The sequence below is a fragment of the Prionailurus bengalensis genome, chromosome B3, assembly GCF_016509475.1.
Source record: "Prionailurus bengalensis isolate Pbe53 chromosome B3, Fcat_Pben_1.1_paternal_pri, whole genome shotgun sequence".
In the NCBI taxonomy this organism is placed as follows: Eukaryota; Metazoa; Chordata; class Mammalia; order Carnivora; family Felidae; genus Prionailurus; species Prionailurus bengalensis.
In genome coordinates this window covers 71,100,754-71,113,609 of record NC_057355.1, presented here as the reverse complement: position 1 = coordinate 71,113,609, position 12,856 = coordinate 71,100,754, and the positions used below count along the sequence as shown (strand labels likewise).

At 35.5% G+C, this 12,856-nt stretch overlaps 1 protein-coding gene across 1 annotated transcript; it reads left to right on the top strand.

Moving 5' to 3' along the window:
* Positions 1–314: 314 nt before the first annotated feature.
* Positions 315–5,579, top strand: LOC122467890 (olfactory receptor 4K1-like). The gene is made up of 2 exons (XM_043554466.1): positions 315–325; positions 4,652–5,579. Exons 1-2 carry the CDS (start codon positions 315–317, stop codon positions 5,577–5,579), a joined length of 939 nt encoding a protein of 312 aa, XP_043410401.1.
* The last annotated feature ends 7,277 nt before the right edge of the window (positions 5,580–12,856 follow it).

Here is a 12,856-nt window from a genome sequence, read left to right as displayed (position 1 = left end):
CATACTGGTATATAATTTTCAAAGTACAGAGATAATGATAGAGAATAGAATGGGGCACAAAACTGTCATCTTAATAACCAGGTAGACTTCCCCTGATAGATTCTTAGTTATCAGGTAATATATATAATTAAGTAAGTAATATATTAGTAATATAGTAATATATGTAGTGGTTAAATATGTGTTTTTTGGGTACAGAATTCCTACTGACTAGCACTATGCCCTGATGACACTAATTGTACTGCTAAGATTTAGCTGTATAGTTAGGATTATAATAGTACTTCTTTTGTGCCATTGTTGTAAGAATAAATGAGATAATGGATGAAGTGTTTAGCACAGTGCTTTGTATGAAGTTGACTAAGAAAATGCTGGCTGTTATGATTAGCAGAAGCTCTTTCTTTCCAGCGTTTTACCAATATAGAATACTATAATTTGATCTTTCTTTCTAAGGACCTTTTCCAAATTCTATTCTTTTGCAGTCTCTTGTATCATACATATTTATGTAATTATTAGTCATATATCAGTGTAAGGCAACTAAATTGAGTCCTTCATATCCAAAAGCCTTTCTCCAATTTAACTATATACACAGGGGCAAGAAGCAGATTTCCTTATATAAATATGGTTCTTTACTGTGAGGCTATCTTCTTTCTCTTCCACGTCTTCCATTGACTCTTTTCATTGACTCTTTTCTCGCTAGAACCATCACAAAAAAAATTATTGTGTTTATGAATCTGAGCCAAAAAACCTAGAGCTTCACCCAAAGAAACTTCAACAATTTGACCTCCTGTTTGTAAACTTCTGTTTTTCTGTTTAACTGGAATACTTTTAAACTTCTGGCTCAGAAAAATAAATTTCTGAGTCCAAAAATTACCACATATAAATTTCACATTTCTTTTTAAATGGAAGTTTGGTTTTGCTTTCAGTGTATTTTCATCTTAGGTAGAAATTTCCAATTGGTTAGTTTCCAAAGTCAGGAACCAAGAAAGATTATTTCTAGGATAGCCTGATGTCCAAGACAGGGCACTATTTAACTCTGTATTCTAAATATGAAATAAATATCATAATGAAACATTAAAAAATTTCTTTCTCTTTTTCACAAGGATAGCTAGCTTGGTTTACCCTATTTTCATTTATAGGTTAGAGCTTAATAACTCTAAAGACTAGTGGTGTCTGGGTGGCTCAGTTGGCTAAGCGTCTGACATCGGCTCAGGTCATGATCTCGCAGTTCCTGAGTTTGAGCCCTGCATCAGGCTCTGGGCTGACAGCCAGGAGCCTGGAGCCTGCTTCAGATTCTGTGTCTCCCTCTCTCTCTGCCCTTCCCCCACTCGCACTCTGTCTCTCTCTGTCTCAAAAATAAACATAAAAAAAATTAAGAAAAAAAAAGAATTCTAAAGAGTAGAAGTAACTGCAAATGAATACAGACATCTGTAAAGAACACTACCTGGCTCTTTTTAAGTATCTCCTTTTTGTCAAACTTTCATTTCATCGTTATAATAAATTATATAAATTTATTAATGAAAAATTATTTCATTCTAATATTTTATTTTAATCTTATTTTTCATTTTTTAAAATCTCATAGATTGTTAATCTGCTCAGAAGCAGATATTTTTACACTCAGATTGACTTTACCTGAGTAGAGGTAAAATTTTATTATCTGATTTTTAAACACAATAGTATGCTCACTCAACTAATATTTATCTCTTCATAGTTTGCACACCTCTTTCAAATGTATGCTGTAACAAACACAAAGTTCAGAGAATTGCAGTGATTACATGAAGATAAATATCCTCTCTGTTTTGATTATCATTATATCTGCAGGCCTACAAAGTGCTTGGCATATAATCATAGTAGGTGCTCAATAAGCTGGAACAAATGGATAAGCACTAAGAAAAAGAGTTAGTAGTGAAGCCAGGAATTGAACTCAGATTTTCTGATCTCAAACTTGTGCTATGTATATTATGGCATACTGTGGAAATTTTCACTATCTGCCTTTCTATGAAGACTGACTACACAATAAGAATATGATTATCTCAATATGGAAAAAAATCATTTTAGAATGGTTTTAGAGAAATTCTGCCTGTAATTATAGAACTAAATAAAGTCACTTCAATAAAACTAACTGTAGACAAAGAGGAATGGTTTAAGATCAGAAAACTTTGGTTAATAGATTTATCACTTGGCAAACTGTCTTCAGACCTTGTACACACAGAACTATAATACAAAAAGAGGTTTCAAAAGGCATAAGATTCTATGAGGTATTATTAAAAAAGTAATTAGTAATTTTTATATTTTTAAATGGCCTCAATACTTGAAAGTCATGTCATGAATAAATAAATCATCTCAACTAGTTGTCACTGAGTGTTAATATAGACACACAGGGAACTCTTCCCAGATTCTGAGATCTGACCATGAGCTTCATTTCAAAGGATTCCTTCTGGAAATCACAAATTATTTCATTTTAATTTTGAATGAAAAAATTGGCACACTCAAATGAAAATAAATTGCCGTTCAAATCTGTTTATAGGTGTGTATGTATGGAAATAAAAACTTGGAAATAAATTTTTATTATGTCCATATTTCATTCTAGAAAATAAAAGGGATAGTTTTAAATACAGGTCTTTATTGTAAAGACTGAATTTATAGTTCCTGAAAACTGTGGACGTATTTAAGCCTATGAGGTAGAATACTATTCAGAAAAGATAATTATGTATTTGTTAATTCCATAATAAGGTAAAAGTCAAATTCTCATTCATTTAATTTCTAACAGATCTGCTAAAATTATACTTATGTTTCCCAAGAGAAAGCTTATTTCACATGAATAAGTTATTACCCAAGCTTGCTATTATGCCCTTTGTGCAAAGGCTTGCTCTTAATTTCCCAGTGTGGGAGAAAATGTAACCCTCCTAGTGATGGCTTTCTCTGATCACCTGGTCAGTCAATATGCCTTTGCTCTGATTTTTTCCCATAAACATAGTCACAAACTGACATAAATATATATTTTATTTATTTTTAATCACCTCTGCCAGCCCAGCCACCACCTTTAGAATGTAGGCTACATGCAGGTCAAACACTTCTGTTTTCTTTTTCTTTCATTGCTTTGTCTCCAGAATCTATAAAAGTGTAGGTTATAGAGCAGTAACCTAGAATATTTGTTGAATGAATTAATTACACCAATTATGATATTCAGTAGGCTTTGGAAAATACTTTTGTTATTGTGATAAGTTCATGAGAGAAACATGCTAATTAAAATTACATTCAGTCTCATCTTTGATGAGCAGACTAAATAGTATTACATTCAATTGTTATAAAAGGGAAATCATTGAAAAAAGTAAATAGTGTAATTGTGATATTAAAAGACTATTTTTTTTGTTTGTTTATTCATTTGTTTTGTTTTTCTCAGTTGGACTTATTTCACATAGCATAATACCCTCTGGGTCCATGCACGTTGCCACAAATGGCAAGACGTCATCCTATTTTATGGCTGAGTGATATTCCATTAGGTGTGTGTGTGTTTAATATATATATGTATACCTTCCTTATACATTCATTTATGTTTCTTTTTCAGTTCTACATATAAGTGAAATCATATGGCATTCACCTTTCAAATCTTATTGACTTATTTTACTTAGAATTATACCCTTTAGGTACATCCATGTTGTTGCAAATGTCCACATCTTGTACTTCTTATGGCTAAATAATATTCACTGTGTGTATATGTGTATGTATGCATATCATCTTTGTCAATTCTTCTACGGATGGATACATTTTTTAATTGAAATCTTATTTCTTTAGTTCCCAGTGAGATTGCACATCTCTTAAAATGGCCATCGGCTATTTGTTGTACTCCTTCTGTGATGCTTGCTTGTATCCAATTCCCATCTTTCTAAAAGAATAATTTTTCATTTAAAAAATGTGTGCTTCTCAGGTTCTGGGAAGATACATTTTCACTGCTTAATAGTATAATTAACTGCTATAAAACTTAATTGTTTTAATATAGAAAAGTGAATGCAATCTGTTGCTCACACTAATTTAGTTTGTCACAATTTCTCTAACTCTCTCTTTAACCGCAGATATTTCAAATACATGGCCACATCTCACTCCATTTCTCTGATATAATTTACAAATTAACTGGGCTGATTTCCATCTCTTTACATTTGGCCTAAATTTTCTCTCCCTTCAAGATTCTGTAAAAGGCATCAGGCTCACTTTCTGCTATTCAAAATCTGAATGTGTAAGTATAGCATATGTATCTTTAAAAGTATTATAGGGACCTTGAACTCTTCCTCAAAAACACGTCAGAATCCAGAGGCAAATACTCAACACCTTCCGCCCTTCCATACTGACTTCATGTTAGATAAATAACTATCTTTCTCTCCTTCTCTCCCTCTCTCTTTCCCTCTCGTGCCAACCCATAAATGCAAAAAGTAAAGTACAATTCATATAATTATATAAATAATCACAGGGAAAATATCAATTCCTAACAGTAATGTGAATAATTATTTTCCTATAGCCTCACCATATAATTTTTATAATTATTAGAACTGAAACATCTACTTGATTTGCAATATGGTAAAGGGCTTATTATTATCCATTTTTAATTATTTTTCTTTCCTATAGATAACTTCAACAGCCCAGAGTCAGTTAATGGATGGAGCAATAAATCAGTGGTTACTGAATTCATTTTGTTGGGCCTGTCTAGCTCTCAAGATATTCAACTCTTCCTCTTCTTTTTCTTCTCTGTGTTTTATGGAGCTGCGGTTTTGGGAAACATCCTTATCATCCTCACAGTAATTACAGACTCTCGCTTACATTCCCCAATGTATTTTCTTCTTAGCAATCTCTCCTTTATTGATGTGTGTCAGGCTACATTTGCCACTCCCAAGATGATTGCAGATTTCCTCAATGAACACAAGACCATCACCTTCCAGGGATGCATGTCACAAATCTTTTTCTTGCATGTTTTTGGGGGTAGTGAGATGGTGCTTCTTGTTGCCATGGCCTATGATAGATATATTGCTATTTGCAAACCTCTGCACTACATTACCGTCATGAGCCGAAGGGTGTGCACTATTCTGGTGGGAGTCTCCTGGACCATTGGTATTGTGCATTCAGCCAGCCACCTGGCATTCACAGTCAATCTTCCTTTCTGTGGACCCAATAAGGTAGACAACTTCTTTTGTGATCTTCCCCTTGTGATCAAGCTTGCCTGCTTAGAAACATATGTTTTAGAGATCCTCGTGCTAACCAACAGTGGCCTGCTCTCTCTTATCTGCTTCCTCCTTTTGCTCATTTCTTATACTATCATCCTTGTTACTGTCCATCAGCAAGCCTCTGGTGGGACATCCAAGGCACTTTCCACCCTGTCTGCCCACATCACTGTTGTGGTTTTGTTCTTTGGCCCATTAATCTTCATTTATATTTGGCCTTTTGAAAGCTTCCCAATTGATAAATTTATTTCTGTGTTTTTTACTGTCTTCACTCCTGTCCTTAACCCCATGGTCTACACATTGAGGAATAAAGATGTAAAGGAAGCCATGAAAAAGCTACGGAACCGACATGTGGGTTCTAAGCAAGTCTTTTAGACAATTGTGAGGTAGTAACACAAATCCTTAATTATTGTCCTTTGTAATGCACATAGGTGATTTTATTGTTGTGTTTCTATCACGATTAGTCTTTCATTGTTATAGAACCTATCTGTAGTTATCTGAAGTTGTAAATGAAGTGCAGAATCTCATATTATTTCAATATTCTGTGGCTCATCTCATCTTCCCTGAAACAATCAACAACATATATTAAAATTCCTAAGTAGTTTTTTCCTCCTTATATAGGCATTGTTTAAAAAAGCATCCTGTAGCATTTTGAAATCACCTCCATATTAAAGCAGATATGTTAACACATCTGACTTGATTGGGGTAGCATTCTTTGAGTTAAAAACAGAATATGCTTTGACATGACAGGCTATATTAAGACTCCGAGGGCACCTTTTGGGATGAGCACTGGGTGTTGTATGGAAACCAATTTGACAATAAATTTCAAAAACAAAAAGTCTCCTCTACTTTTATCAGTATATTTTATCAATATTTCACCTATTAACTTGGCCCCTATAAATAGCTGCAAATATCCCACATTCACAAAGAAGCCACTGACAATTATAAATCATGTTTTTATAATAATTACCATTTTGCTAAATTTTAAATACCTAAAATACTACAGTGTCAATTATAGTACTGAGTTTTGCTACTTTGGCTTTGAAACAAACAGCACATCAATAAATATCACCAAGTTCATAGTTCAAATTATAGGAGTTCTCTTACACCTTCTGGGAGAAATGTTCTAGCACTTAAATATACAGACTATCATACCACTGGTAATACACCTACCATCAGCTGAAAAAGACTGCAGGGTATTTGAATAGTGAGTTTGTTTATTAATATTAATTCAGAGTGAATATTTCAAAGTAGTAACAATAATATATATTAGTGATTAGAAAATATATCCCATACTTATTTTTCTCAAATTTTAAGTGAAACTTAAGAAGAATACTAATAAATCATGGAAAGAATAGGAGAAGGAATGTGAACATGATGGATTCAGTCCCTTATTAGTCACAGAATCATCATTCCATCACCAAATCCATGCCAAGAGGAGTTTATTCCATTTATGCCAGCTTTAAGTTCAGATTTGTGGTTTGTGAACCAAAGATATGGCTGTGCTTCTGTTTTTACTACTTAGGACAGTTTGTGAGTCCCTAAGACAATCATTTTCTATTTCTTACCAAATGTTTCAGTCTGCTAGAAGTTTAACACGCAAGCACATACAGCAAGTGTCATAAGGAGAATACAAGTACCCAGAGCATTGATTTCTAGGTAACTTCTACTGTTTCATATAAACAAGGTATTTCAGAATGATGTAATAAGAAGCCAGTGGAAAACTGAATTGTCCATACCTAAGTGTCAGATTTTTATATGAGTCCTTGTATTCTGTAGCACTCTGATCGTGTTTTCATATTTGGTTTTTCATGTTTGAGATTACTTCTTTGGATGTTACATGAATAAACTAACACTGATTAAAAACAGGCTGTATGGGGGTGCCTGGGTGGCTCAGTCGGTTAAGCGTCCGACTTCAGCTCAGGTCACGATCTCGCGGTCGGTGAGTTCGAGCCCCACGACGGGCTCTGGGCTGATGGCTCAGAGCCTGGAGCCTGCTTCCGATTCTGTGTCTCCCTCTCTCTCTGCCCCTCCCCCGTTCATGCTCTGTCTCTCTCTGTCTCAAAAATAAATAAACGTTAAAAAAATTAAAAAAAACCAGGCTGTATGAATAATATTAAAATGAGTGATCACAGGTATTACAAAAGAGGCAAAAGTCATAATCCCATGTTCAACGAAGGCTTTCAAACCAATCAAGATAGCTATAAAAATGTTCATTATTGGTTAGGTAATAATGACAAGTAGGATATAATAGATAATAGACAACAGATACAGAGTTAATAATCTCAATGTGGTAATGTTCAGTTTTGTTTAACTTGAAGCAACCTCATGCAATTTTTTACATTAATTTATGCCAGGTATTGCGGATGAATAAATAAGATTAACGAACATATCAGTTCTCATGGAAATGACTGAATACAAATGAAGCAATCATTAAAGTTTTAAATGAAAAAAGGCTCATTCTGTACAAGGATGGCAGAATGGTACAGCTAGAAAGGGCATTTAGCTGGGCCAGCCATCAAAACACCTTATAGTTGGCATTAACTTAATAAATCATCCCAGTTCAATTTTTGGCCTACACACTTACAGACCCAGAAATTATAACTTGTTAATAATTGTAAGAAAATTGGATAAATTTGTCAAATAGTATTTTTTAAATTTTTTAATGTTTGAGAGAGAGAGAGAGACAGCGAGCACATGGGGGAAGGGCAGAGAGCGAGGGAGACAGAATCTGAAGCAGGCTCCAAGTTCTGAGCTGTCATGACAGCATGGAGCCCAATGCGGGGCTCAAACTCATGGACTGCGATATTATGACCTGAGTTGAAGTCAGATGTTAACCACGTGATCCACCCAGGTGTCCCTCAAATGGTATTGAAAATTAATTGTCAAATCAAATAGAGCATTATGATTGAAATAGAAACCAAATTATTAGTAAGTGGTATTGGCGAATCTATGCTAAAATTTAGCTTTGGTTACTTGACTGACATGTGGAAGACGATCAGGCTCTGGTAGCCTGGCAGGGAAACACCCACTTGGACAATGCTGGGATGGGTACTGTTTGCTTTGTCTCAGTGACTCCTCTTCCTATCTATCCATACATTCAGGGCTATATACAATCCTTCTGGAGGTGTGTTAATGCTTCTCACCAGTTTAAAATTAAGACACACTGGTCAAGGAATTATTCTAACCAAGAGTTGGCAAATACTCTCCTATCCATAACGTGTGCTTATAGAAATCAGCTTTCAAATGACAACCTTATTTAATTATTTATAAAAGTTATGAGTCAAATATAATAAGCAGCAAATCTAAAGAAAAATATACAAATAGTAAAAACAGAAAAATATTCAATTTAACAGGTAATGAAATGTTAATTAAAACAAGAGAGATGTGTCATGCCCCCTATTAGATTGATAAATGATAAAACAAAAGGATAATACTGAGTAGGACTGAAAATTTGGAACTGTGGAAGTTCTATTTGGTCAAAATTTACTGAACAGTTTTTAGAAAGCAATTTAGTGTATTTATCAAAATGTGTTTGCATTCATGACCCAGTAATTTTATTTCTGGGGATCTTCTCTCTTGAGTACTGTATCTCCCTGTTCTGAAGCACAAAATTAGATATGCATAATGTTGGGCAGCATGGACTCTAGGAAATCTAGTCCCCATTAAGAACTGGTTAAAGCAAGTCATAAATAAAGAAGATAATCTGTAACTTTTTTTATGCTAAAGAGTGCTTTCTGAAAATAGAGACTGCTACTTGTACTATTTATTGGGAGAACATTCCTCCACTCATTTAATGAAGCCACAATAACCTGGATTCCAATTTTACAAGTATCATATCATATAATAAGGAAAGTGTTTAGTCCAATATCACTCAAAAAAACAAAGTTATAAGGAGGAATGTGGGGAGATGGTGGAGTAAGAAGATCCTACGCTCACTTCCTCCAGGCCAAAGATACACTTAGGTAACAGCCACATCTATGTAACTAACCCAGTAAATGAACTGAAGACTGCTAGAACAGACACTCCACAGTTAATCACAGAGAGGAAGTCACATCTAAAGATGGAAAGAAGGGAAGAGCCCTGGTTAGGAACCAAATTAACCAGTGAGACTAACCACAAGAGGGAGGGACACCATAAGCATGGAGAAGGGAGAGGAACAGACCCAACACCAAACACTCCAGACATGGGGGACCTGCACTGGGAAGACTAGTCCCCCTACATTTGGCTTTGAAAACCAGAGGCCAAATTCTGCAAGTTATTACAATTAGTAGGGGCTTAACACCAGAAACTTTAAAAATCAGTGGCCCTGTTCTGAGAGAGACAGAGGGTGATAGGAAACTGAGTGCTTGTCCTTAAAGAGCCAGTATAACAAATAACCCCTCCAAGATACAGCATAGAAGAAGCAGTTTGAAAAGCACCTGGGATATAGGGGAAGGTGATTTATTTACTAATCTCAGAAAATGTGCTGGAGGGGTAGGGATCATTAGAAGACTTCTCCAAGAACTAAAGGGTGCCATTTATCTCTCCCTTCCCCCAAGCCTAGATACCCAGACACCCTCTGAGACCAGAAAAAACACTCCCCATGAAGCTTGCCACCATGTTCCTTGCCCTTGTTCTTTTGCTGATTCACGTCATCCAACCCACCCAAAGGAGCCCCTGCAAAGTGACTCAGGCCAGTCCTCATACTTCAAACATTGGCACATACACTGCTAACAATGAGCACTAAACCCTCATTTTCTCCTATAAGTGACCCTTCAAATCTACCCCACTAAGCAGGAATCCATCTAAAGTGGAAACTTATGGCTCTTTGACCGGCCAATACCACTCCAAAGTGACTCATGCTCTGGGAAGAGGCAAAGATAACCACACACATCAGTTTGACTATAGCCCCAACAGTGGGCTGGGAGCAGATATCTAATATGACTGCCAGCGTCATCCACCAACAAAAACCTCTCAGGAAGCAGCATAAGGAGATAGCTCTATAGTTAGGGTCACTGCAACCTCAACAGACAGAATGGGGGTAGACATCTGTCCTGACTGCAGGCCCTATCTACCAATGAAAGCCTCTCAGGGGTAACATAGTAGGGTGCCCTGCAGTTCAGTGCTGCCACAGTTCCAGCATATGGGATGAGATAAGTCACTTGGTGTGACTCAACTACAAGCCCAACACAGCCTCAGACTGGCCCCTTGATAGTGCAGGAATGAAACCTAGGCCACAACAGGCAAACTGGGCCACTGCAGCCAATAGGACTGAGGCTCAACCACAACAGTAAGGCACACACAACATACACAGGAGACAAATATGAAACACGACGTTCTGATACACAGGGCACTGTACTAGAGGGAACCATCGGACTTCTACACAAGGCCACTATGTTAAAAATTAGGAGATGTAGCTGATTTCCCTAATACATTGAAACAGACACAGAGAGTGAGACAAAATGAGAAGTGAGAAGACAGAGGAAGATGTCCAAAATGAAAGACAAAGACAAAATTACAGCAATAGAGCTAAATGAAACAGAGATAAACAATATGCCTGATAGGAAATTCAAACTAATGATCATAAAGATACTTATTAGACTTGGGAAAAAAAAGTAGAGGATCTCAGTGAGACCTTCAACACATATATAAATGTATGTATATGTATGTTTATGTATATATACACATACATATAAAAGAACCAGCCAGAGATAAAGAACTTAATAACTGAAATTAAAAAGGCACTAGAGGGAATAAACAGTAAACTAGAGGAAGTAGAAGAATGGATCAGTGAGCTAGAGGACAGAGTAATGGTGAGCAACCAAGCTGAACAGAAAAAGGAAACAAGAATAGAAAAAAAAAAAAAGATGTTAGGAAAACTCAGTGATGTCATCAAGCATAATAACCTTCACATTATAGAGATACCAGAAGGAGATGAGAGACACAGGGGGCATAAAATTTATTTGAAGAAATAATAGCTGAAAACTTCCTTAATCTGGAGAAGGAAAACAGACATCCACCAAAGAGGTACAGAGAGCCCCCCCCAACAAAATCAACCTAAAGAGGTCCACATCAAGATACATAATACTTAAAACAGCAAGAAGTACTGATAAAGAGAGAAGTTTAAAAGCAGCAAAATAAAAGAAAACAGTTGTATATAAGGGAAATCCCATAAAGCTATCAGCTTATTTTTCAGCAGAAACCTTGAAGATTCAAAGAGCTGTAAAGAAAAAACCTGCAACCAAGAATATTCTATCCAGCAAGGCTATCATTCAGAATAGGAGAGATGGAATTTCCCAGACAAACATAAGTTAAAGGAGTTCAGCAGCCTTATGAGAAACATTAAATGGAATTCTATGAGAGGCAAGGAAAGGCCATTAATTTGAGTAAGAATATGAGGAAAAGAAAATAATTTCACAGGTATAAACAAAGTAAAAGTGGTAGATTAATTATTAAAAACTAGTACAGGGGTTGCAGCAGAAGAGGTATAAAAGGTACATACCTATCAACAGTAACTTGGAATGTAATGGAATAAATGCTCCAATGAAAAGGCAACTGAAGAGCTAAAAAAGCAAAATCTATATATATATGCTGCCTACAAAAGATTCATATCCAACTTAAAGACATATACACACAGAAAGTGAAGGGATGGAAAAACACTTATGCAAATGGAGCTAAAAAATGGGATAGCAAAACTTATACTGAACAAAGTATACTAAAACAAACACTGTAAAAAGAGACAAAGAAGAACACTACAGAATCATAAAGGGAACAATCCAACAAGAAGACATAACTGTAAATATTTATGCACTAAACATGGAGACACCCAAATACAAAAAGCAACAACTAACAAATTTTAAGGAGGAAATCAACAGTAATACAATAATAGCAGGGCACTTTAACACCCCACTTACATTTATGGATAGATCATCCAGGCAGAAAATCAATAAGGAAGCAGTAGGCTTTGAATGACACATTGGACCAAATGGATCTAATAGATATATTCAGAACATTCCATCCAAAAAGAGTGAAACACATATTCTTTTCAGATGCACATAATACATTCTTCAGAACAGATCACATAGCAGGCCACAAAACAAGTCTCAAAAAATGCAAAACGACTGAAATCATATGCATGTTTTCTGACCACAACCTTTGAAACTAGAAATCAACCACAAGAAAAAATCTGGAAAGAATACAAATACACAAAGGTTAAATAACATGATACTAAACAATGAACAGTCAACCAAAAAATCAAAGAGGATATCAAAAAATACAAGAGACAAATCAAAATTAAAGCACAATGTTCCAAAATCTTTGGAATGCAGTAAAAGCTGTTCTAAAAGGGAAGATTAGAGCAATAAAAGCCTACATCAAGAAGAAAAAGCTCAAATAAACAACTTAACCACACATCTAGAGGAGTTAGAAAAAGAAGAAAAAAGCCCAAAGACAGTAGAAGGAAGCAAGTAATAAAGATTAAAGCAGAAATAAATGAAATAGATACTAAAAACAATAGCAACATCAGAACTGCTCAATGAAACCAAGAGTTGGTTCTCTAAAGAGATAAACAAAATTGGCAAATTGTTAGCCAGACTTATTCTGAAGAAAGACAGAGGCAGAGAGAGAGGGAAGGAGAGAGAGGGAGAACCTACATAAATAAAATCAGAAGG